The sequence below is a fragment of the Rutidosis leptorrhynchoides genome, chromosome 3 (genome assembly GCF_046630445.1).
Source record: "Rutidosis leptorrhynchoides isolate AG116_Rl617_1_P2 chromosome 3, CSIRO_AGI_Rlap_v1, whole genome shotgun sequence".
NCBI classification, from domain to species: Eukaryota; Viridiplantae; Streptophyta; class Magnoliopsida; order Asterales; family Asteraceae; genus Rutidosis; species Rutidosis leptorrhynchoides.
Genome location: NC_092335.1, coordinates 47,129,395 through 47,155,910, shown reverse-complemented (window position 1 = coordinate 47,155,910; position 26,516 = coordinate 47,129,395). Strand labels below are relative to the sequence as shown.

Sequence of the window (26,516 nt, the reverse complement as noted above, 5' to 3'; positions counted from 1 at the left end):
TGCGTTCAAACATTTCATGATTCTTGAAAACACCTCAATCGAAAGGATGAATCAACTACACTTCATCTACGGAAGAAAAGATTGATGCATATAGTTATGTACCTGAAAACACTCGGAACCTAAGTAAACATTTAACACGTATCTGTGCTAGCTCCTTTTGCATTGCTATTCCCGAAAATAACAATGAAATTTCTTTTCAAATTAGCCAATTTTGTCACAGCTCCAGCAAGTCAACTCTGACTTTTCTTTCGAAACAACCTTATTATAACCTTGATATATATATATGCGTGCTCTTTTATTGTTACCGGGGAAACCGTTTATATTCCAACACATTAGCAGTAAACTTACCAGCAACTTCATTACTCATTGACTTAAGTCTCTCCGAAGAATCATTACATTGTTCATTAAAACCCTATCATATACTCATTCATCTACATCTTGTAACAATAATTGCCATACCAACAACCGGGAACCATCAATCAACAATCTCGAATCTCGCAAGCATTTTCACTTCAACAGTTATATATACATATAATGTGTAACTCCTGAAAATTTTGATCTTCAATTCTGAAATTCTGAAAAGCACCCTGTAACGACCCGGATTTTTTTCCAATCGTTTTATACTTATGAGATTAATATTTACATAAATTAAACCTTACCAACATGATAAGCAATCCAAATTGTTGAGACTTGTGTTTTTGAAAAGAGTTTTACACAACGTTTGACCGTCTAATTTAACCGATGATATCACGAACTATATAACATACGATAATTATATGTTTGTGTATATATATGTATTTATATATATTTAACATGATCTAAGGATGGTTTAACATCTCATTGTGTACTAATGACAATGAGTTATAAGTATATTTTGAAACTACTAACTTAAGTTTTCAAAACGATAACTATACGTAACATTCTTTGATATATATACTTATAACCTATAATGCTTATACATGTATCGTATATATAATGTATTTAATCACTTTTTAAGGACTTAAATACATAAAAAACTATAAGTATATTCACAAAAGAAAGCTATATTTGAATTCTCATTCCGTTTCCTCAAGATTTCTATACGTATATCTAGGGTATATGTACCCGTATCATACCCAGCTTCTATATGTATTTACTATTACTATATACACATCAAATCAACATCCTAATCAACATTATTACTGCCCTAGATATGAGGTAACTAGGATTTGTCAAGTAGCATGAATTATTAGTAAGAAAACAAAATTAGGAATCCTTTTCTTTCTTTATAAACTAAAAACGTTTTTATGAATGAACACCATTTTTTCACTCCATTTTCTCATACCTACACCCTCATTTCTCTCTCAAAATACTCCTAACTTCATAATTAATCATCTCCAAGCATTTTCCCCATCATTTAGCTTCAATTACAAGCCTTAAACACCATAAGAAAACTCTTTCAAGAACATATCAAAATAACCACCCATTTGAAGAAGTATACTTCCAACCTTTTGATCTAACTCCACCACTCTTTGATTCCAAGATTTTTTTCTTATATCTTACAGTAACTTAGTCCAAGTAACTTGAGGTAGTAACCTTGTTCATAATCTTGTTCGATTCATAATTATATAGCTATCTTATTTTATGTTGTAAAATTTTAACAACAAGAACATAGTTTGAATGATTTCAAACTTGTTTGCAAACTAAATAAATCCTTCTAACTTAACTTTTAAAATACTTCAAAACCTGTAATATATCATAATGATATGCTAACTTAACAAGATATAACTTGGTTTTACAAAGAACACCTTAAAAACTGAATCTACGTCGTCGGAGTGCAACCGGGGGCTGTTTTGGGTTGGATAATTAAAAACTATCTTGAACTTTGAATTGGAAGTTCATGTTCTGAAAAAATGATATTTCTTATGAATATGTTAACACATAAAAATTTCATGGTTTAACTCAAAGTGTAAGTATTTTTAGAAAAATGATCATTAAATGTTGTTTTTATGATGGAAAATGATCACTTTCATAAGTTTTACCAAATTTTGACCTATAACCTGTGATTTCAAATACAAACTAAGGTATTTTCAGTTCATATTCTTAAAATTTGACTCGATTCAAGGAAGTGGCAAGTTGAACCAACAAAAACGGAGTTGTAATGAAGAAACTACGACTAAAACAAGATTGGGTATCCGAAGCTAGTTTAGCTACGAAAATATTTGGAGATAAAGTAAATTAATCATATCTTTTCTAATTAATATGATATTTTATATATAATTACTTATGATTTGATTTTATATATTTCAGGACCACCCGTAAACAACACGAGAAGATTAATCATAAGACCTCATGATTGTACGCAACACGTCATTTGACAACACGGTACTTTATGTACGCAACACGTCATTTGACAACATGGTACCATGGGTCGAGATTAATTCTGATCAATACGAATATGATGGGGTCTTTATTTATTTTATTGAGCAACTAATTGTGGACCACTAACATCGGACTGCTAACTACGGACTAAGAAAATATTAAAAGTATTATAAGTATATATATATATATATATATATATATATATATATATATATATATATATATATATATATATATATATGTAACGAATACTTGAAAAGAAAATATGTTGATATATTATATATATATGGTTAGGTTCGTGATATCTATCGGAGACCAAGCCGAGTTAAATACCTTCAAGGCAAAAGTGAGTATATAGTCCCACTTTTAAACTCTAAATATTTCGGGATGAGAATACATGCATTTTATGATTTACGTTATGGACACAAGTGATAAAAAAAAATATATTCTACGTTGAGTTGTACCACTGGCATACTTCCCTGTAGCTTGGTAACTACTATTTACATGTGGTATTGTAAACGCGAATCCTGTTGATAGATCTATCGGGCCTAACAACCCCAACCGGACTGGACGACCAGTATTCAACGGTTGCACAGTACTTCGTTTCGGTGACTACACTTGGTACAGTGTAGTGAGATTTCATAATAAAGGAAATATGCGACGTTGATTAAATGTTAAGTATGGTTATCAAGTGCTCAACCACTTAGAATATTTTTATTAAAACGTTTATTTATATGAAATCTTGTGGTCTATATTTATAACGCTGCTAGCATTAAACCTATATCTCACCAACTTTATGTTGACGTTTAAAGCATGTTTATTCTCAGGTTCCTAGAAGTCTTTCGCTGTTTGAATATATGTTAGAGAAACCATGTGCATGGAGTCATACATGTTTTATTCGAGGAAGCATTGCATTCACAAAATCATCACCGTGTATTTATTTTGACTGCATTGTCAACGGAAGTATTCTTGTAAACTGTTATTTACGGTGATTGTCTACATGTAGAAATCATCAGATGTCGAAAACATTGAATTTTAAATATTCATTTATGGTATATCTTTTCAAAAGAATGCAATGTTTATAAAACGTATCATATAGAGGTCAAATGCCTCGCGATGTAATCATATATTATTGTATTCGTCCCTATGGATTGGGTCGGGTCGTTTCATGTGGTATCAGAGCGGTGGTCTTAGCAAACCAGGTCTGCATTAGTGTGTCTAACTGATAAGTCGTTAGGTTGCATTAGTGAGTCTGGACTTCGACCGTGTCTGCATGTCAAAATTTTGCTTATCATTTTGTGTCGAAAATCATCTACTTATCATCTGTAGGAAATTACCTGCTTATCATCTTAAGTCTAAACGCGTCTTACTGCATTCATTGCATGAATGGTGTATAGACAAAATTCATATCTTAGCGTATTTGCTAATTCATATCTACGCGTATCTGTTACTGTAAACTTTGACTGACATATTCCGTAAATCCCTCCGTAATCTATGAGATCTTTTGTTCTATATATGTGGATATTCTATATAATTAGAATACCACCCGATAGCCGGAAAATCATTTCATATCGAAAAATCCTTTATTCAATCATACGAAATGGAACTCGTCACTAGTTGAAGTCCCTCGGATTCCGATATGGAATACCACTCAAGCTCCGAAAGCAGTGTGACCGGAATGGATCAACCAATCAATCATCATCTATTTTGGATGGATTGGGGATGGGTTCATAGCCTCCTCAATCATTGGAGACAAGAAGAAGGTGATCCCTTCCATCCACCAAATTGCCCTCTTGACGATGAACCTGAAGCACTTACCGGCGAACCTGTTCGAGAAACCATTTTCTCTCTCATTTCCAGAGTATCTCGTCACGATTATATACTACATTAAATTCTAGATTTTATTTATCCGCTCGTTCGAACCGACAATCACCCCGGTATAATAGAAGAAGTCAACGAGCTTCGCACTCGGATAGTGGCTTTGGAGAATACGGTACGAAGGTTACAAACACCATCAGCAGCATCAGCAGCATAACTAATACCGTCAATAACATCAACATCGCAAGCCTCAATACCCTAAGCACCAGCAGCATCACCAGCATCAACGTTATTACCATCATCAACATCAACATCAACAGGATCATTACCACCACCAACAATCACATCCGCATCACACGCCTCAATATCACCATCCGTACCTCAGATATCAATGTCACACGCACCATAGATACCAAGAAGTACCAACAACAACAAACGATGAAGTATTGATTCATAACTTCATCGGAGAAACATTCTATGGTGATTATGTAATCTCTAAAGACATAGAGATTACCTATTTCTGCCTTATCCATAAATCAGATGAGTGGACAGAAATGATAAAAGGAAGAGTAGAAATCCTGACAAGAATGATGCGTAAGGTACAAGTTAGACTTGTTTTACCAATAGCATCAGCAGTACCCTTAGCCTCACCAACACAGTCAGTGCTGTCAACATCGTTAGAATCGTCAGCAACTTTAACATCACAAGCTCCACCAGTTCAAGAATCACCGTGGACATCATCAATAACGCGTATATTGCATCAACGAGTTATGAAGTATTAACTCATTCTTCTGAAGAATTTATATAAATATTTTATATATATGAATTCGGAAACCAAAATAAATCTTTTCGTACTAAGCTATTAAGTATGAATTGAAAAAGGGTAGATACTACTCGTTTAAATTCATATTACAAATATGCAATGATGTACGTCCTTGGTCAGCAACTTAATCATCGTTAACGACAATCACTGTTTCAATTCAATGAATTTCGTTTTACAATAAACCAAGTGTATTATTCAATAATATGTTTGATTTTACACTTTCATCTTCAATGTACTCGAAGCTTACTGGGAAACAACATTCATATCTTGCGAAGTTAGTAAGAGTTCAATGAGTATCAGCATGATTCACTAAGGAAATATATATAAGAATAAATAATGAAGTATTGATCCATAACTTCATTAATATTCTGTGAAGAATATGTGGTTCCTAATTGTTTTAGAGATTACTTATTCTAGCTCAAACCGAAAATCAAATGAGTCTAATATTATATTGACTTATTAAATTCATGATTACATCTGAAGAAGATATATATGTACATATATTTTCATAAATATTGTAATAAAATTCTCTGGTACAAAACATTACTTGTGAAATTTTTTTTAACGGGTAGGTAATACCCGAGAGATATATAAATTCACAATTAATATGATTATATTCTTCGACTCTGATTCAACAATCATCAACTATACTCACTACCTTCACAATAATATACATTCTTTCATAGAAATCAAAACAACCATTCTCATCCAAATTTGATTACGACAAAACGAAATCCAAGTCAAGACTTAACAGAAGACATCACTCTTAGGACTCTTACATCTTTCAAAACTATACTTTGACTTCAAAACTATGCTAGAACATCATTCGATTCTTGGAACCCAGAAAAATATTTGTATCATTCAAAGTCCTAAAACATCATATGTATATTAACGATTACAATCTATGATCAAACCCTTTGAAATTCCTGAAGACACTTCAAATAATGGACAATCGAGATGATGATCCAACCACACATTGCCCGCAGTCTTGCACCTGAAAAGCTCTCGAAACCAAGGACATAATTTAACACGTATCCGCGTTAAATCTTTTAGCATTTATTAGCAAAAATAACTTTGCGATTCCTTTTCAAAATAGCAAATTTTGTCACAGTTTCAGCAAGTCAACCTCGACTTTCCATTCGAAGTAGCCTTATTATAACCTGTAATACATACGATTACCCTTTTGTTACCAGGGAACCTTTTATATTCCACGACATTATCAGCAGATGTACCAGCAACTCGTTACCCCTTTGGCGGAATCAACAATTGGTATTTTGAAATCTCGCAGCATTTCTATTTCGGCAGTTATATATATATATATATATATATATATATATATATATATATATATATATATATATATATATATATATACAACGTCTATCCCCAAGAATTACATATTTCAAATGTGAAGTTTCTAAAAAATGCTCCAGTCTACGAATTAGTGCTATTAAGTTTTGGAAAAGACTGATAAAGTGGTAAAGACAGTAGACAACAATTACGGTCAGAAGTTTGACAATAAAGAATAATAGATTGGAAAAGCTCGAATGAAAAATTTGGTACTGGAAAACGGATTGAGCAAAGTATAAAGGAGGTCGTGGACAAATCACAATGACGAAATCTACCTTCAAAGGATTCAAATGATTCAGTGTCTGCTGAAACCGTTAGTAAACCTTACTCCTTATTCTAAACCTTCACAGACAGATTTTCCGCGTCGTTCCCTGATCTTAGATATTCTAAGATATCATCGTATTTTTCATTATAAATATCTCCGATATTCCTGAAGATATATTCCCAACTATCCTCATCAAAAATCATTTATCTCTTCACAATATTTGCGTTACAACATAAAAGAAACTGTGTTAGTTTCTAAATCCTGAAAAATTCAAGTTTAAAATATGAATGTTTTTAAGTAGTGTTGGAAACTGAAGCATGAATTAGTATAATATAATGACACTTGATCAACGTGATTATATTACAGTAATTCATGCTGAGTTTCTAAATGGAACATAATGATTCACAAATCATAACGTCATCATGTGCCATGTTACACAACTCTTACATTCTACATAATCTCCAAACATATTAAGAACATATCTCCTTGATAATTCTATCTTTTCGGACATTCTGGTAACTTACCAAATCAAGATCGTGCAATTACTATTTCCTTCTTAGAACATTAACTATGTTTATTTCAAAATCCATACCTACGAATTCCGGACCATTATTCGCTTGACTCGAAGTCGGGAAGAGGAAACAGAAGTATGGAACTGTTGAATATAAAAGAAAATATAAAGCTCGACAACAACAAATAAATTACAAACCGTGTATATCAATACGTATTGCAACGTAAAGGCACGGGAGAATTAACAATACTATAACCCCAAGGTAATAGTAGAAATAAATAAAATCCTCCGGAGGTAGATGAAAAAGAAGAATGACAGAGATGAAAGTTAAGAGTATATCCAGGATCAGTACTGGATGAAGCATACTGATAAATGTTTTAAAGTATGAATTGAGGGAGGAAGAATAGAAGGTATGAGTTGTAAGGAAATGAAGGGAGGTGGATTTATAGTAAAAGATCCGACAGAGTAATCAAAATAGATGATCGCATTTAAAGCGGATTCTAATTTCCTTGATTATCGAAGAATCAAATCTCATTATGAAGATTTTACTCCAAATCTCTTGAACTTGGAAATCAATCATATCTACGTCAAAAGATATGACGAATCTATACCTACTCATTTCACCCTTTGGTGATAGCCTCACTCGTACTCTTCACAAAAATCAAATTGTTTTATCAATATTACTTGATGATAATAAAACTCTAATTTCCAACTCGTATACGTCATGAAAACATACTTATTGTCAGCCATGACCATCCCATTCAAATTTCGGGACGAAATTTATTTAACGGGTAGGTACTGTAACGACCCGGATTTTTTCCAATAATTTTATACTTATGAGATTAATATTTACATAAATTAAACCTTACCAACATGATAAACAATCCAAATTGTTGAGACTTGTGTTTTTGAAAAGAGTTTTACACAACGTTTGACCGTCCAATTTAACCGATGATATCACGAACTATATAACATACGATAATTATACGTTTGTGTATATATATGTATTTATATATATTTAACATGATCTAAGGATGGTTTAACATCTCATTGTGTACTAATGACAATGAGTTATAAGTATATTTTGAAACTACTAACTTAAGTTTTCAAAACGATAACTATACGTAACATTATTTGATATATATACTTATAACCTATAATGCTTATACATGTATCGTATATATAATGTATTTAATCACTTTTTAAGGACTTAAATACATAAAACAATATAAGTATATTCACAAAAGATAGCTATATTTGAATTCTCATTCCGTTTCCTCAAGATTTCTATACGTATATCTAGGGTATATGTACCCGTATCATACCCAGCTTCTATATGTATTTACTATTGGTATATACACATCAAATCAACATCCTAATCAACATTATTACTGCCCTAGATATGAGGTAATTAGGATTTGTCAAGTAGCATGAATTATTAGTAAGAAAACAAAATTAGGAATCCTTTTCTTTCTTTATAAACTAAAAATGTTTTTATGAATGAACACCATTTCTTCACTCCATTTTCTCATACCTACACCCTCATTTCTCTCTCAAAATACTCCTAACTTCATACTTGATCACCTCCAAGCATTTTACCCATCATTTAGCTTCAATTACAAGCCTTAAACACCATAAGAAAACTCTTTCAAGAACATATCAAAATAACCACCCTTTTGAAGAAGTATACTTCCAACCTTTTGATCTAACTCCACTACTCTTTGATTCCAAGATTTTTTTCTTATCTCTTACAGTAACTTTGTCCAAGTAACTTGAGGTAGTTACCTTGTTCATAATCTTGTTCGATTCATAATTATATAGCTATCTTATTTTATGTTGTAAAATTTTAACAACAAGAACATAGTTTGAATGATTTCAAACTTGTTTGCAAACTAAATAGATCCTTCTAACTTAACTTTTAAAATACTTCAAGACCTGTAATATATCATAATGATATGCTAACTTAACAAGATATAACTTGGTTTTACAAAGAACACCTTAAAACTGAATCTACGTCGTCGGAGTGCAACCGGGGGCTGTTTTGGGTTGGATAATTAAAAACTATCTTGAACTTTGAATTGGAAGTTCATGTTCTGGAAAAATGATATTTCTTATGAATATGTTAACACATAAAAATTTCATGGTTTAACTCAAAGTGTAAGTATTTTTAGAAAAATGATCATTAAATGTTGTTTTTATGATGGAAAATGATCACTTTCATAAGTTTTACCAAAGTTTGACCTATAACCTGTGATTTCGAATACAAACTAAGGTATTTTCAGTTCATATTCTTAAAATTTGACTCGATCCAAGGAAGTGGCAAGTTGAACCAACAAAAACGGAGTTGTAATGAAGAAACTACGACTAAAACAAGATTGGGTATCCGAAGCTAGTTTAGCTACGAAAATATTTGGAGATAAAGTAAATTAATCATATCTTTTCTAATTAATATGATATTTTATATATAATTACTTATGATTTGATTTTATATATTTCAGGACCACCCGTAAACAACACGAGAAGATTAATCATAAGACCTCATGATTGTACGCAACACGTCATTTGACAACACAGTACTTTATGTACGCAACACGTCATTTGACAACATGGTACCATTGGTCGAGATTAATTCTGATCAATACGAATACGATGGGGTCTTTATTTATTTTATTGAGCAACTAATTGTGGACCACTAACATCGGACTGCTAACTACGGACTAAGAAAATATTAAAAGTATTATATATATATATATATATATATATATATATATATATATATATATATATATATATATATATATATATATATATATATATATATATATATATATATATGTGTGTGTGTGTGTAACGATTACTTGAAAAGAAAATATGTTGATATATTATATATATATATATGGTTAGGTTCGTGATATCTATCGGAGACCAAGTCGAGTTAAATACCTTCAAGGCAAAAGTGAGTATATAGTCCCACTTTTAAACTCTAAATATTTCGGGATGAGAATACATGCATTTTATGATTTACGTTATGGACACAAGTGATAAAAAATATATTCTACGTTGAGTTGTACCACTGGCATACTTCCCTGTAGCTTGGTAACTACTATTTACATGTGGTATTGTAAACGCGAATCCTGTTGATAGATCTATCGGGCCTGACAACCCCAACCGGACTGGATGACCAGTATTCAACGGTTGCACAGTACTTCGTTTCGGTGACTACACTTGGTACAGTGTAGTGAGATTTCATAATAAAGGGAATATGCGACGTTGATTAAATGTTAAGTATGGTTATCAAGTGCTCAACTACTTAGAATATTTTTATTAAAACGTTTATGTATATGAAATCTTGTGGTCTATATTTATAACGCTGCTAGCATTAAACCTATATCTCACCAACTTTATGTTGACGTTTAAAGCATGTTTATTCTCAGGTTCCTAGAAGTCTTCCGCTGTTTGAATATATGTTAGAGAAACCATGTGCATGGAGTCATACATGTTTTATTCGAGGAAGCATTGCATTCACAAAATCATCACCGTGTATTTATTTTGACTGCATTGTCAACGGAAGTATTCTTGTAAACTGTTATTTACGGTGATTGTCTACATGTAGAAATCATCAGATGTCGAAAACATTGAATTTTAAATATTCATTTATGGTATATCTTTTTAAAAAAATGCAATGTTTATAAAACGTATCATATAGAGGTCAAATGCCTCGCGATGTAATCATATATTATTGTATTCGTCCCTATGGATTGGGTCTGGTCGTTTCACACCCAGTCTGTGAATCAATACTCGGAATATTGAAAAAGCTCAAAGATTTTGATACTGAAAAACGAATTGAGCAAACCATGAAGGAGGCTATGGACAAATCACAGAGTCTAAACCTGCTTCAAAGAATCCAAATGATTCAGTATCTGCTGAAGTCATTAACGAATACCTTGCTCCTGATCCTACACTTTTACGAAAAAATATTCATCATCATCCATCGATATTAGAAATTCTAAGATATCATCGTACCTCTTATTATAAATATCCTCGATATTTCTGAAGATATTTTCATAAATAATCTCGTCCGAAATTATTTATATCTTCGTGCTATCTATATTACATTAAAGAGAAAGAAAAAAAAAGGGAACTACTTTAGTTTCTAAATTTTCCTTAAAATTTGAGTTTGAATTATGAATGATTTTGAAGTAGTGTTGGAAATTGATGCATGAGTTAGTATAATATAATGACACTTGATCAACGTGATTATATTACAGTAAGTCATGCTGAGTTTCTAAATGGAGCGTGATGATTCACAGATCATACCGTCATCATGTGCCATGTTACATGACTCTTACATTCTATCTAATATATAAACATATCAACAACATAATTTCTTGATAGTTCTATCTTTTCTCTTGAATTTTGGTAATTTAACCAATCAAGATCGTGCTATTACAATCTCTCTCTTAGAACATTTGTTATATTCATTCGAAATTACATACCTAAGAATTCTGGACCATTACTCGCTTGACTTAAAGTCGGGAAGAGAAGACAGGAGCATGAAGCTCCGAAATATAAGAGAAAATATAAAGCCCAATAACAACATGGAGGTTACAAACCGTGGACATTAATATGAATAGCAATATAAGGACACAATAGAATTAAGAATAGTATCACCCTAAGGTAATAGTAAAAGTAAACAGATTTTTCTGGTGAAAGATTGAAAAGAAGGATGACAAAAATGATAATTAGGAAAATATCAAGGATTAGAACTAGATTAAGCATTTTCATGATCTTTTGGAATGTATGAACTAAGAAAGAAAGTATAGGAATGGTGAGAATAATGGAACAGAAGAGTTTAATTTATAATGGAAATATCAGATAGAGTAATCGAGGCAGATCACCGTATTTAATTAAAGAGATCTTAATTTCCTTCTTCGCCGAAGAATCAAATCTTTTAGATTTCGAAGATTTTCTTTAGATCTCTTGAATTTCGGAATTCAACCCTGACTCTGTCAAAAGTTAAGACGAATCTTTACTTTTCCTATTTCAATCTTTTGCGATAGCTTCACTCATACGCTTCATCGAATTGTTTTATTTGTATTACTCAATAATGATAAAACTCTATTTATCAACTCATATTCGTCATGAAAACATTTTTATTGTTAACCATGACCACCTCACTCAAATTTCGGGACGAAATTTCTTTAACGGGTAGGTACTGTGACGACCCGGAAACTTCCGACCAAATTTAAACTTGATCTTTATAAGATTCTGACACGATAAGCAAAGTCTGTTAAACCGAGTCTTAAAATTTGTAAACTATATTCATAAGATCATTGACCGGTGACCATTCCCGACGATTCACGAACAACTATATGAATATATATATATATATATATATATATATATATATATATATATATATATATATATATATATATATATATATATATATATATATATATATATATATAAGTACATATAAATAATGATTTGAAAGATAATTTGAAATAAAATAAGATATAATAAAGTTGTATTTTAAAATGAATATATATATATATATATATATATATATATATATATATATATATATATATATATATATATAATGTATATTAGAAATAAATATTAAATAATTGTAATAATCGTTGATGTTCCGATCGATATTAAGAAGGTTAAAATCAAGCTTATGTGATTTTAAAATAAACGGTGATTCAAAAATAGGTTAAATGAGTTTTAGACTTAGTAATTATGTATAATTTAAATTTATTTGTTTCAATATATCTAATTAATATACCTATCTATGTAATAAAATTTGATAAAACATAATATATAGAATTGTTATAATAATATTATTATAACTACTAGGATTATTATTATCGTATTTTTTTATTGTCACCATTATTATAAATTGTTATTAAATTTATTATCTATATTATTGTTTTTATTTAGTATTATTACTAATATAACTATTGTATTATTATTAGTATTTCGATATTATTATTAATAACTTTATTATTATTATTATTATTAATATTAGTATTATTATAATTAGTATTATTATTATTGTTATATTTATTAATTAACAAGATTGGTTATTATATATAAATACAGATATATAAATATAGTTATATACAGATATTATAAATACAGATAAATACAAGTATATAAATAGATTTGAAAGACTAATTATATAATCACAGATACATACGCAATATATCACTATCTATTCTAATTATTTTTTTTCTCACTTTCTGTTATACTTGTGAACTTTGGTCGACACCCCCACACCCATTATATCACAGATGATCGATTGTTTTAGTGGAGAAAAAGCCATTCAATCTTCCATAATCTTTATCAATCATACTCATCTATTAGTTACTATAGTTGGAGGAATTAGTCAGAAAAATTGGAACACAAGTGTGGTTCCTCTGTACGCGATATTTTTAATCAATAGCTAATTTCCTAATCAATCTTTAAAATCTAAAAATGCAAGAGTGTTAGGAATGATTCATTTGTACTATTTGTAAGTTTTCATTCTCTAATTCCTCAAATTATGTATGAATTTCGAAATCAAAGTTTTTGGAGTAAAAAGTCAAATATTGTTCTTCACTTGAATTCATAATATATGTTATGATTAAAGTGAATTTGAGGATTGAGATAGATTCTATGAACGATTTTAAACTGATTTCATGTTATAACAATTGTCTAAAACTTTCGTAAAATCAAAATCAATTTTTTTTTTTATTTTCATAACAGCAATGGTACTAGGCTGTTTTATTTTTTTTTTTTTATATTTTTTTCAAAGTAATCCAAGATCAATATGGCCTGATTATAATTTGTTTAAAAATCTTAAAATCGTTTATGTAATTAATTAGCATATATAAATCGATGGGTGGTTGATTGAATGTTGCTGAAGAAAATGATGAAATAATCAAAAAGAAAAATAACGGGCTAGATAAAACTTAATTGAGGTTTATTACAGAAAATGGGCAACAGCCCAACGGCCGAGAGTGTTGGCGGGTGTACGAGAGGTCGCGGGTTCAATCCTCGGCCATGGTTTTTTTTTTTTGAAGAAGAAGATAGTGGGGAAACAGAAGGAATAGGATAAAAGAAAATTTCTTGGGGATATATTCAGGAAAACAGAAATCAGACGAGTGGTTAGGAGTGTTAGCGGTGAGCGGGAGGTCACGGGTTCGAGCCAGGCTTGGGGCAATTTTTTTATATAAAGATTATTGGAAGGTAGCACTCATCACAAAAATAATTATTATTATTATTATTATTATTATTATTATTATTATTATTATTATTATTATTACTATTATTATTATTGTTAATATTATTATTGTTATAATTATTATCATTATCATTATCATTATATTGATTATTATTATTGTTAGCATTATAATTACTTGTATTATAAATTAACACTTATTAATATTATCATGATTAAAGAAAGTAAATTATTACTAATATTATGATTATTTATATTATCATCATTACAAGGTAATAACATTTAGTATCATTATTATTGTTATGATTATGATTAAAATTATTGTTATTGTTATTATTAATGAATGTTATTATTATTATTATTATTATTATTATTATTATTATTATTATTATTATTATTATTAGTACAAGTATTATAATTATTATTATTATTATCACTAAAATAAGTATTAGTTACCATTTATTATTAATATTATTATCTTAATTATAACCACAAACAGGACTATTATTATTATTGTTATTACTAACATTATAATCATTTCCAATATTATTATTAAGTAGTAATGTTGTTAATATTATCATTAGTATTATTATAAGTATTACTAAAAACATAATTTTTACCATTTTAGTATTATCATCAAAAATTATGATTATTATCATTATGAAAATAATAAAAATTATTATTATAATCGTAAATATTAGTATTGGTATTTTTTAAATAATAGAATTGTTAATATTAACATAAGTAACATTATTTGTATTATCACAGGTATTATTATTATGTAATTACTAAAACCAGTATCATAATTATCATTAATAGAAAAATTAATATTTTTACAATTATAATTATTTATATCATTATTATTATCATTGATAGAATTATTAACATTATTATCTTATTAGTAATATTAAGTATTATAATTATTATCATTTTTACAACTATTAATATTATTTGACTACTATTATTATTAATATACAACTGATATATATATATATATATATATATATATATATATATATATATATATATATATATATATATTAAAAATTTATTTAATACATAACATAACAAGATTAATATTTTATATAACAAAATGAATATAAGAAACATATATATATTATTAATATAAAAAGGAATATAATTAGTAAATTTATATATATATATAATTGTTCGATTACAACTATGTATATTAATAAATATATAAATGATATAGGTTCGTGAATCCAAGGCCAACCCTGCATTGTTCAATGTCGTCATATGTATTTTTACTACAAAATACAGTATCGTGAGTTTCATTTGCTCCCTTTTTAAATGCTTTTGCAATATATATTTTTGGAACTGAGAATACATGCGCTGCTTTATAAATGTTTGACGAAATAGACACAAATACTTAAAACTACATTCTATGGCAGGATTATTAAACCGAATATGCCCCTTTTTAGTCTGGTAATCTAAGAATTAGGGAACAGACACCCTAATTGACGCGAATTCTAAAGATAGATCTATTGGGCCCAACAAGCCCCATCCAAAGTACCAGATGCTTTAGTACTTCGAATTTATCATGTCCGAAGGGAGTTCCGGAATGATGGGGATATTCTATATGCATCTTGTTAAGGTCGGTTACCAGGTGTTCACCATATGAATGATTTTTATCTCTATGCAGTTTACGAAATGCCTGATATGAGATATATATTTATGAGAAATGAAAATGAAAATCTTGTGGTCTATTAAAATGATTGAAATGATTGATTACGATAAACTAATGAACTCATCAACCTTTTGGTTGACACTTGAAAGCATGTTTATTCTCAGGTTTGAAAGAAATCTTCCGCTGTGCATTTGATCATTATAGAGATATTACTTGGAGTCATTCATGGCATATTTCAAAAGACGTTGCATTCGAGTCGTTGAGTTCATCAAGAATATTATTAAGCCATTTATGGTTAGATATACTATGAAATGGTATGCATGCTATCAACTTTCCATGTGATGAAAGTTTGTCTTTTAAAAACGAATGCAATGTTTGTAAAATGTATCATATAGAGGTCAAGTACCTCGCGATGTAACCAAATGTAATGTATTCGTCCAGATGGATTAGGACGGGTCGTTAGACAATACCTCAAAAGTTTTGGAGTGAAGCCGTTGCCACCGACACCTACATTCAAAATAGAGTTTTAATTAGGCCATCAATGGATAAAACACCTTATTAAATTTTAAATGGTAGAAAACCAACCGTAAGTCATCTTAGAGTATTCGGGTGCAAATATTTTATCCTAAACAAAAAGGAATATCTTACAAAGTTTGAGCCTAAAGCTTACGAAGGAGTATTCTTAGGATATTTGTTAGAAAGTAAGGCATCTAGGGTTCTAAATAAATATACAAATGTCATAGAAGAATCCCTAGATGTCACATTTGATGAAACTCCTCCACCACCTAAGACTAAACCTTTAGAGGATGATGATGTGATCGAACAAGATGCTATAGAAATAATGCCAACTCAAATCGAGTTCAATGACACCAATGAGGATGGATCTCATTTGAAACCAAGTAAGGATAACTTAGCATCCTCAATAGATATTAAACATATAAAGGATCATCCCATAGACCAAGTCATAGGAGACATCAACACTAGAACCACTAGGTCACAAGCATTTAACCTAATTGCCAACTATGCTTTTATCTCACAAATAGAACCCAAAAATATTAAGGAAGCCCTATTAGATGAAAGTTGGATAGAAGCTATGCAAGAGGAATTAAATCAATTCCAAAGGAGTATGGGATTTGGTTCCTTTACCGAGTGAGAGCAACATCATAGGTACAAAATGAGTCTATAGAAATAAACTAGATGAGGATGGCAAAGTAGTTAGAAACAAAGCTAGACTAGTTGCACAAGGATATAGCCAACAAAATGGAATTGATCATGATGAAACATTTGCTCCCGTCGCTAGGCTAGAGTCAATAAGAATACTTCTTGCATATGCATGTGCTAATAATTTCAAATTTTATCAAATGGACGTCAAAAGTGCCTTTTTAAATGGTGTCATAAATGAAGAAGTTTATGTATCACAACCTCCGGGGTTTGAAGATTTCGAAAAACCTTATCATGTTTATAAACTTAAAAAGGCTCTCTATGGACTTAAACAAGCCCCTAGAGAATGGTATGAAAGACTTAGAACATTCTTAATAAATAGTGGGTTTGAAATGGGAAAAATTGATAATACACTCTTTATCAAAAGGCATGAAAAGGATTTAGTCATAATTCAAATATATGTTGATGATATTGTATTTGGATCTACTAACGAATCTCCCAGCAATGAGTTTTCTAAGTTAATGCATGATGAGTTTGAAATGAGCATGATGGGTGAACTCAAGTTCTTTCTTGGACTACAAATCAAGCAACTAGAAGATGGAACATTCATCAATCAACAAAAATATGTTCATGAAATGATCAACAAATTTGGAATGGAGAACTCAAAACCAATGGTGACTCCGATGGCAACAAATGTGAAACTTACTTTAGAAGGAGAAGGAGAACCATTCGATAGTACTAAATATAGGGGAATGATTGGATCTCTTCTTTATTTAACGGCAAGTAGACCCGACATCATGTTTAGTGTGTGCTTATGTGCAAGATTTCAAGAAAATCCAAAGACGTCGCACGTAGAGGACGTTAAAAGAATCCTTAGATACTTAAAAGGAACAATGCATCTTGGGTTATGGTATCCAAAGTTTATCGAGATTGATATTATGTGCTTTGCGGATTCCGATCATGGTGGATCAATGATTGATAGAAAAATCACAAGTGGAGTATGCACGTTCGTGGGGCTTTGCTTAACGTCATGGTTCTCAAAGAAGCAAACATCCGTTGCATTGTCTATCACCGAAGCCGAATATGTAGCCATGGGAAGAGCATGCACACAAGTGTTATGGATGAAGCAAACCTTCCTCGATTACGGTATCATCTCAACTAAAATTCCCATATGTTGTGATAACAAAAGTGCTATAGACCTATCGAAAATCAAATAATACACTCTAGGACTAAACACATAGACATTAGGCACCATTTCCTTCGTGACCACGTCCAAAATGGTAATATTGTGATAGATAAGGTAGAATCTGTGGAAAATATAGCTGACATATTCACTAAGCCCCTTAAAAAGGAAACCTTTAACTTGCTTAGGAATGGGTTGGGAATGATGGAACACACTCCGTAAAATTCTATCCTGATCACGCACGGTCGAATCACGGTCGACCGTGTGAAGAGCCGCCTGATGTTTGACGAAATTCTTTGTCCTCTATGCTTTTCTTTTAATATCCAAACAACCTTTTCACCAATCACATCTCCTCTTTAATCCCCAACCACTAAATTTTCAGATTTACTTTTGTCCTACCTTCAAGTACTTTTCAAAAAGTAGTCCATACTCTTTCAATTCTCTTTAAGGTAAGCATCCAAAATTTTACTTTCAATTTTACTAAATTGATTATATTTTTGATATTTCCAAACTAATAGGAACACTTGTTGATTGCATGATTTTCTTAAAATATATGAGTAAAATTGTTCTAAAAAGTTTTTTTATGAGTTATAATAGTGTTTTCTTGCATAAAAAAACTCATATATGCTTTAAATTTTTGAACTCACTCATGCACACACACATGTTTGAACAAACCATTATGATACTTGTCAATCTCATGACTAGTATCTACTTTTGACAAACATATAGCAAAATGATGAAACTTGTTTAAATTTTCAAAAGAAAAATAATACAATTTAATTTTAAATTCATAGTTTTCAAAATGAGTCTAGACAAAGATTAATCTACACATGTTTAGCATATAGTTTTTCAAACTTAACAACTTGATTATTTTGCTACATTTGTGGTTTTTCTAGGAAATGACCAACACGAGAAATCAACATATCACGAACAATCGGCAACACATAGAGATTATAACACTTCATGAGGAATGTGTTGTTCATCATACCGAATTTCCCGAATTAACTCAACTTTTCACCCATAATAATTGCTTCTCGTGTCTTGAGCTTGATGAAACCATTTATCCAACGTTAATTAGGGAATTCTATGCTAATCTTGATGTTTCAAATCCTGACCAAGTTGCATTTCGACTTTTCGATACACCTTACACTTGGTCCTTTGAACAATTCGCAACCGTCATGGCCATTCCTTCAAATGGGCGTTCCTTCTATACTCCTTCAACCGATCTAAGATCACTCAACCCTACATTTCCGCTGCAACCCATCTTAGATCTTATCACTACTCCGGGAGTACAACGAAACTTCAACTGACGGCTTCGCATTCAAGATAACGAAATCCGCCATGATCTTCAACTTATTCTTAATGTCGTTAGGAACAATGTTTATTATTGGGAACCCACCGCTACTCACATCTCCGGAACCGAAGTCGTTGTCATGTGGTCACTTCTCACTCATGAACCCATAAATCTCGCCTATCTCACTACTCAAAGAATGGGTTATATTCGAGAACTAGGAACTCGTCCACTTTCGCACTCAAACCATATTAATAGACTTTTCCAATTTGTTGGTGCCATCAACTCCTCTCAAATTTCTCAACCCGTGTCCACTATTCCGATAACCTATTGGATAGCTCATTCGGTGATTATTCTCTCTTCCGACAATGAAAGCTCAACAATCTCCGATGCATTTAGCACCAACGACATTTATCCTTAAAAATAATTAATGTTGGTTAAGAATTATTTATAAGGGCGGGTAGATACAACATTTCTCCTAGGATTAAAACTTGTTATGTATTGATTATTGTAATGCACTTGCTATGCTTATCATGTTTGTTACTTTTTATGTCTACTATTGGTTCGAGGGGGAGCCATTTTATTAACAAGAACAATTGATAAGTGTGTACGATTTAAGGGGGAGCGTTACTCTAGGGTGCGCTTAGTTTCATGTGGGACTAACCTTTTTGCTTTGATAAAAGGGGGATAAAGTGTATGGTAAGTGATGTTAACACTTATGTCAACCTACATAGCTAACACTTACTCATGTGTTTGTCATCATCAAAAAGGGGGAGAATGTTGGTTAAGATTCAACTAATAATATTCAAAAGTTAATCACCTTGTTTTGATGATGACACACAAGAACCTAGTAGTTAATCATATGTAGGACGACATGAGTTCATAAGCCTAAACTATCTCTAGCAAAAGACCAACACATAAGTAATTATCTTGGTAAAAATGCTACCCGACTGTACTACGGTCGACCGTGAAACCAACCGTGTGTGTCTTGTATCAACGAGTTCAAGTTTTTCTAAAACTGTAAATCTACAGTTGACTTCACGGACGACTGCAGCCCGACCGCAGTTTTCTCTGTTACCAAATTCATCCACTTTAAGATAAACCACTTTGAGGCATCTATAATTTATGAAACCTTTTGAAACACACTTATAATAGTTGCCCTTTTTGATATCAAAAGAGTTTTGAACCAAAAGATGTTAATTTTTACTAATCACACCTAATGACATCTTAATGACACTTTAAGCTTGATTTAGGCTAAAACACTCAAGTGACATATCCTTTGGTCTAAATACATAGTGTCATTTAAACATACTAATAATGGTCATTAAAAGTCCCAATTAAAGAGTTGCTCTCCCATTAGTTCTATGTATCATTATTTGTATGAGAATGTAATTAGTTCAAGTCTAGTCAAGTTGTAACAAGAATCATTATGTTCAAACTAGTTCATTTAAGTTGTAACAATGTTCTAAAAGGCAAGAAACTCCCATAAGTTAAATGACAAGTGATTAAGAAAGGTTGATGAAGATTTTGGAAGATAATGGTTTGTCAAGAGACAAAAATCTGCAATTACCTCTTTTGGTAATCAATGACAAATGGTCAAAGATTAAAGGCTTTCTTCTTTAATGGATATGTCAACTTCTAAGCTTATGTCCAAAACATAAAGGGTAATGAGGATAATTTCAGAAGTAATTGGCCTTTAGTTGCAGTTATTCAACAAGGGAAAATGACAATTTTCAAAGGACAAAAACGGCAATAAGAATCAGATGTCAGGAGTACACGGTCGAACCACGGTCGACCGTGCAGTGATCCGTATGACTTCCAGGAAGATTTCTCTTTCCTATAAAAGCCAAGCCTTGAATCTTTGAAGACTCACCTTTTGGACTCATATTTTCTCATACTTACTGATATCATTCTTATACTTAATTTGTAATCTTTTAGAGTGATTCTAGCAAGAGTACTTGTAAGCTTAAAGTTGTAAGTTTACTTGTAAACTATCTTCTTAAAGGGATCTAGAGGATAGTTGTGTTTTCACTAGGATAAAGTTCATTAGGATCTTGTGGTAAGAGCTATAGGTGTTTGTGAAGTCTTCAAAGGGACGTAAGAGTTCACAAGGAGCGGCTTATCGAAGTACTAGTGTTGTATCCGGACACTCCACCGATTTTGGAGTATCATAGTGAAGAAAAATCTCAATTCGTAGAATTGAGGAGTGGATTAAGGAAGATTAGTTAACATCTTCCCGAACCACTATAAATCGTTGTGTTTGTTCTCTCTTTCCTTATCTTTTATTTACAATTTAACATATATTTGTATCGCTAGCATTATTAGAGAACAAACATTTCAAATCACACTATATCAAGTTCAAGTTCAACAAAACACTAAAGAAAATTTTGAAAAATTGACTAAGTAACTATTCACCCCCCTCTAGTTACTTACAAAGGTATTTTACAAGAAACCATTATGTTATATACATTAAAATCGTCACCTACAATCACACTCCTACAAACGCAATCACCTCCTGCAGTCGTCTCCTCCTAAACATCACAACTTCAAATCACTCATCTTCAATCGTTTTTCGGCAAACGTTTGCCAGCAGCATGCTTGCACTAACATCTTGTGTCCAGTCATGTTCAATTGTAAACAACAGGTTACTTAATTTTCGTTTCAATTATAAGGTTTTAATATTCAATTGCCTTATACATATTCTTGAAAATTATCTGTTGTATTGCATGTCACCTATGATTCATAAATCATAGAGATTTGTATTTTATTCATTTTTTAGGGTTTATTAATTTTTGTTTCCCTTAATACACTGCATGTATTTAGTATTGTCGATTAATGGATATAAAATTTTGGACTATTGGAACATTGTATCACATAGATTTCAAACACTTTTCAGAACTAAGGTTTTCATTTTTTTTTTTTTTTTTGTTCTTAAACGAATGAATCAAATGATGTATTTTATATCACATAATCTGCATTATGTATTTTTTTAATACTTTTAAAACACTAAATACATTTATTAAGAACTTAATTAACTTAAAGAATTAAGTAGTGATCTTGACTTTGTGATGATTTCAATTTCAGATGAACGGGTATTTTAATGGCGTCAATCTCATTTTGTGAAACATATAATCATCATTCATAATGTAATCTGTTAATGGTGTCAATCTCATCGATTATTAAAAGGGTTGTTGCTGCTAACCCTAATCTATCTAATTATACATCGTTCCATCATTGAATTTACAAATTGATTGAAGATACGTGTAGGAACTCGGTGCGATAGTGTAATTAACAATTCGTAATCGATAATCATGAAATCTAACGCTACTGTAAGTTCTCATGAATTTTTCACATTTTTGTGAGTTATTTTTGGTGATTATAGTTGATAGTTACATGTTTTTTATTTTAAATAGTTTTATTAAGCTTTTGTTAAACAGATATAAGGGTGTATGATAGAGAAGTTTTATTAAGTAATAACTTTTTGAAAACACTCTTTAATAACTATTGTATTAATTAATTACTTCATCTTACCCTTTGATCCAATGGTCATTAATCATCCTATGAAACATATTACGAGTAGCTAATAAATCATTATTAGCATTTAACCTCTCTAAAATACTCTTTAATTCTATCGATTACGAATACTAATTCAAATTCAAAATCACAATTACTACCTTTCCTTAAAATACGAAGTCGAAAAGTCAATGTTATTAAATATCAATCAAATTAATGTCTCTTATGTGTATAATTAATGTCTAATTCAAATAAACGATATTACATTTCAATGTTTTGGGGTTGAGGTTATACCTTACATAATCATTTACTTCTCTACACCTTCAAAAGATATAATCATTATTTTGAATAAAACAAAAACAATAATATCAAAGTATGTTTAACATGAATATTATGAACATTCGTTAAACCTTACAATTGATAAAAAAAATATATCAAACGTCTGTTTTTAAGTTATCCTTATTAACTACGATATGATTAATAATCCTTAAAATTTGAAATTTGCAATATAAAAGTTAGTAGAGGAAGGTATTGTATTGTTATTATTCATAAAACATTATTTAGAACATCACTTCCTAAATGATAATAATAAAACACAACTCAATTTTTAGTCGTGAATATGCATCTCAAATTTGAATCGGTTAATAATGAAATATATAAAAAGAAATTAGATATTATCTAATTATCTCTCTTAACAATTTTATATACACGATAACACATTTGGAAGTGATCAGATTCTGAAATAAAGATTACACATATTCAACTGACCAAATAGTAACACTTCAGAATTTCAAATGTTCAATATATATATATATATATATATATATATATATATATATATATATATATATATATATATATATATATATATATATATATATGTATATGATCTTATCTATTATATCGGTTCTTAATTTATATAAATATATCGATGATTATAATCTTTAAAAATTAATATTGATACAAAAAAGGACCACATGGTAACAATTTAAAATTATCCTATGTTCAAAAACTTAATATTACAGATTACGCTATTTTAAAGTGATGTATGTCCATATTTATTTTTTTTATAAATTAATGTTGATAAAACAAAAGTTAAATCACGTAAATGTATATTCCAAATATAGCTAAAATGACTACAATCACGTTATAAATCAATCTTAAAAATTTAGATAACATCAAATTACTATAATTCTCCCTTTGATTTTGAATTATAGTCAAATGATGATTACTATCAGCAATTATTTCCACAATAACTCCTATAATTATGCAAGATTCCTAAGCCATATTTTAGAATCGAACGTTAATTTCATTCATAAAAAAACCTAAGACGTCTCACAATTGTTATACAATACAAACTCTTAATAAATTTAAAAATTATAATAATATATCACAGATTATATTTTAGTATATTAGTATAAGATTACGATAAGTTGCATATAATTATGGAATCTATATACGTTACCCTTCAAATTTTGATTAACCATTTCAAATTTAGGAAAATAAAATTTTATTTAAAAATAAACTCAAACTAATTACCTATAATTAAGCCATTTCAAAAATAAACCAATCAACATTGATGATGGTGATAATATCATTAGCCCATATTTTTTTGCTGAATAGGTCATATGTGTTAGCTATTTAAAGTGTTGTCATTTCACAGTTCTATTCGAAAGGCGATGATCACCACCAATTTCTAAAGGTGATGCAACATCATGTCTTAGGTATTTGTAACATTATGCGTTTGTATAATTTTTTGATTCTGTGTTGTATTTTATTTTATTGAGCGTCGCTCTGACATCTTTTTGGTTGATCTTGCTTGCATGTTATGTCTTCATACGGATACGACACAGTTCAACATCGTTGATATAGAACTGTATGATTATGTAGTTGGTAGTGTAACCCCATTATATGTAAGTTAGTCAAGTCCAGTCTTACTAATAAGGCCTGTTTTATGTCTTATACTAAAACTATACTATTATTATCTGTTTATTGAATATAACTCGAATCGTTTCAAGAAGGTTATTGTTAATAAAATCCATTATTTGAAGAGACCAAGAGCTGAAAAGAAGAAGCCATTAGTGCAATTACTTCTTATAGGATACGAGTTTTGATATAACCATTGTTGTTATAGTTGCAGATTAGAGTAATACTTGCAGGTGCTATCGTGTTTTATAATTACGTAAATAATCAAATGTATGTAACATTACTTTAAGACTGATTTTACTTTGGTTTAAGTAATTGGTTATGAGTATGTGTTTCGTAACTGTTTCTAGATAAATTTAAAGTAAAGTATAGTTCATATTATCATTGGGTGTTTAATTTAATCTTAAAAACCTTATCTTTATATCTTAAAACATATGTACATAAGTAATTGGCTGTAATCTTTATACGTAACTACTATGCAACTTACGATGACGGCATTAAGCATCAGTTTGAGCTAACCTTGCTTATGATTGGTTTTATGTGTATGTAGTTTGAGGCATTATGATTTTTAAAGGCGCACGTTCATTTTTTTCACAATTATGAGTAATCGTCTTAAACATTCACTTCCATGGCTTTATTTCTATTACTTTTGACAGTGAAATCAATATTTTAGCTCTATTAAACCTTTTGACTTATAGCCTATTACTTATAACATATAATCACAATTCTTTTCGTTTTACCTATTATATCATTTTTGAAGCATATCTCTAATTGGCCCATTTATTAGTATATGGGTTGAGGTTGTCATCTCTTTCTCCATATAATTCCTCCATTAAAAGACCTTTCGCCACAACACATGTGATATAAACGTTTAATAATGGAATAACTTTATAACACAATTCAACTATGTATTCAGTTCACTGTCTATTAACTTTGGCGTTTCATTGTAAATAGTTGATTTTATTTCAGCAAAAAATTCTTAATAGGGAAAGTGGATAAACACAAGATGAATTGAAGATAGTAGAAGAAGCCGAATTTGAACAATTTTAAACACATGACGTTTGCCTATTGAAGGTAAAAAATTAAGAAGTGTTGGATAGTCTCAAGTGGTGTAGATTTGAAGCTTTGAACGAATGAAAGTGCATATTAAATCGATGGTTTTATGGTGCGATATATGGGTGAATGACCCAAAGTTAGTGGGTTCTAACTGAGTGGGTTCTAACTGAGTGGGTCTAAACAGGTAATATAGTAGCCATGGTTATGAGTAGATAAGGGGATTGTTTCATGAAATAGATATACTCCATAGATAATCTTATGTAAATAAAATTCTAGAAAAATCTATGTGTTTAAGTACTTCAAATTTTGTTAAATTAAATTATCAAGTGATGTTATTCACGTCTACCTTATCAGTTTGTGATTTCAGTTTAGCAAATGG

General features: G+C 30.2%; 1 protein-coding gene across 1 annotated transcript; it reads left to right on the top strand.

The window, feature by feature from the left end:
- Positions 1–17,821: 17,821 nt before the first annotated feature.
- LOC139899947 (secreted RxLR effector protein 161-like) lies at positions 17,822–18,385 on the top strand. The gene has a single exon (XM_071882771.1). It carries the CDS (start codon positions 17,822–17,824, stop codon positions 18,383–18,385), a length of 564 nt encoding a protein of 187 aa, XP_071738872.1.
- Positions 18,386–26,516: the final 8,131 nt, after the last annotated feature.

Bases quoted from the DNA above. Each gene is read 5' to 3' on its own strand.
- LOC139899947 (XM_071882771.1), top strand. From the start codon at position 17,822: ATGGAGAACTCAAAACCAATGGTGACTCCGATGGCAACAAATGTGAAA.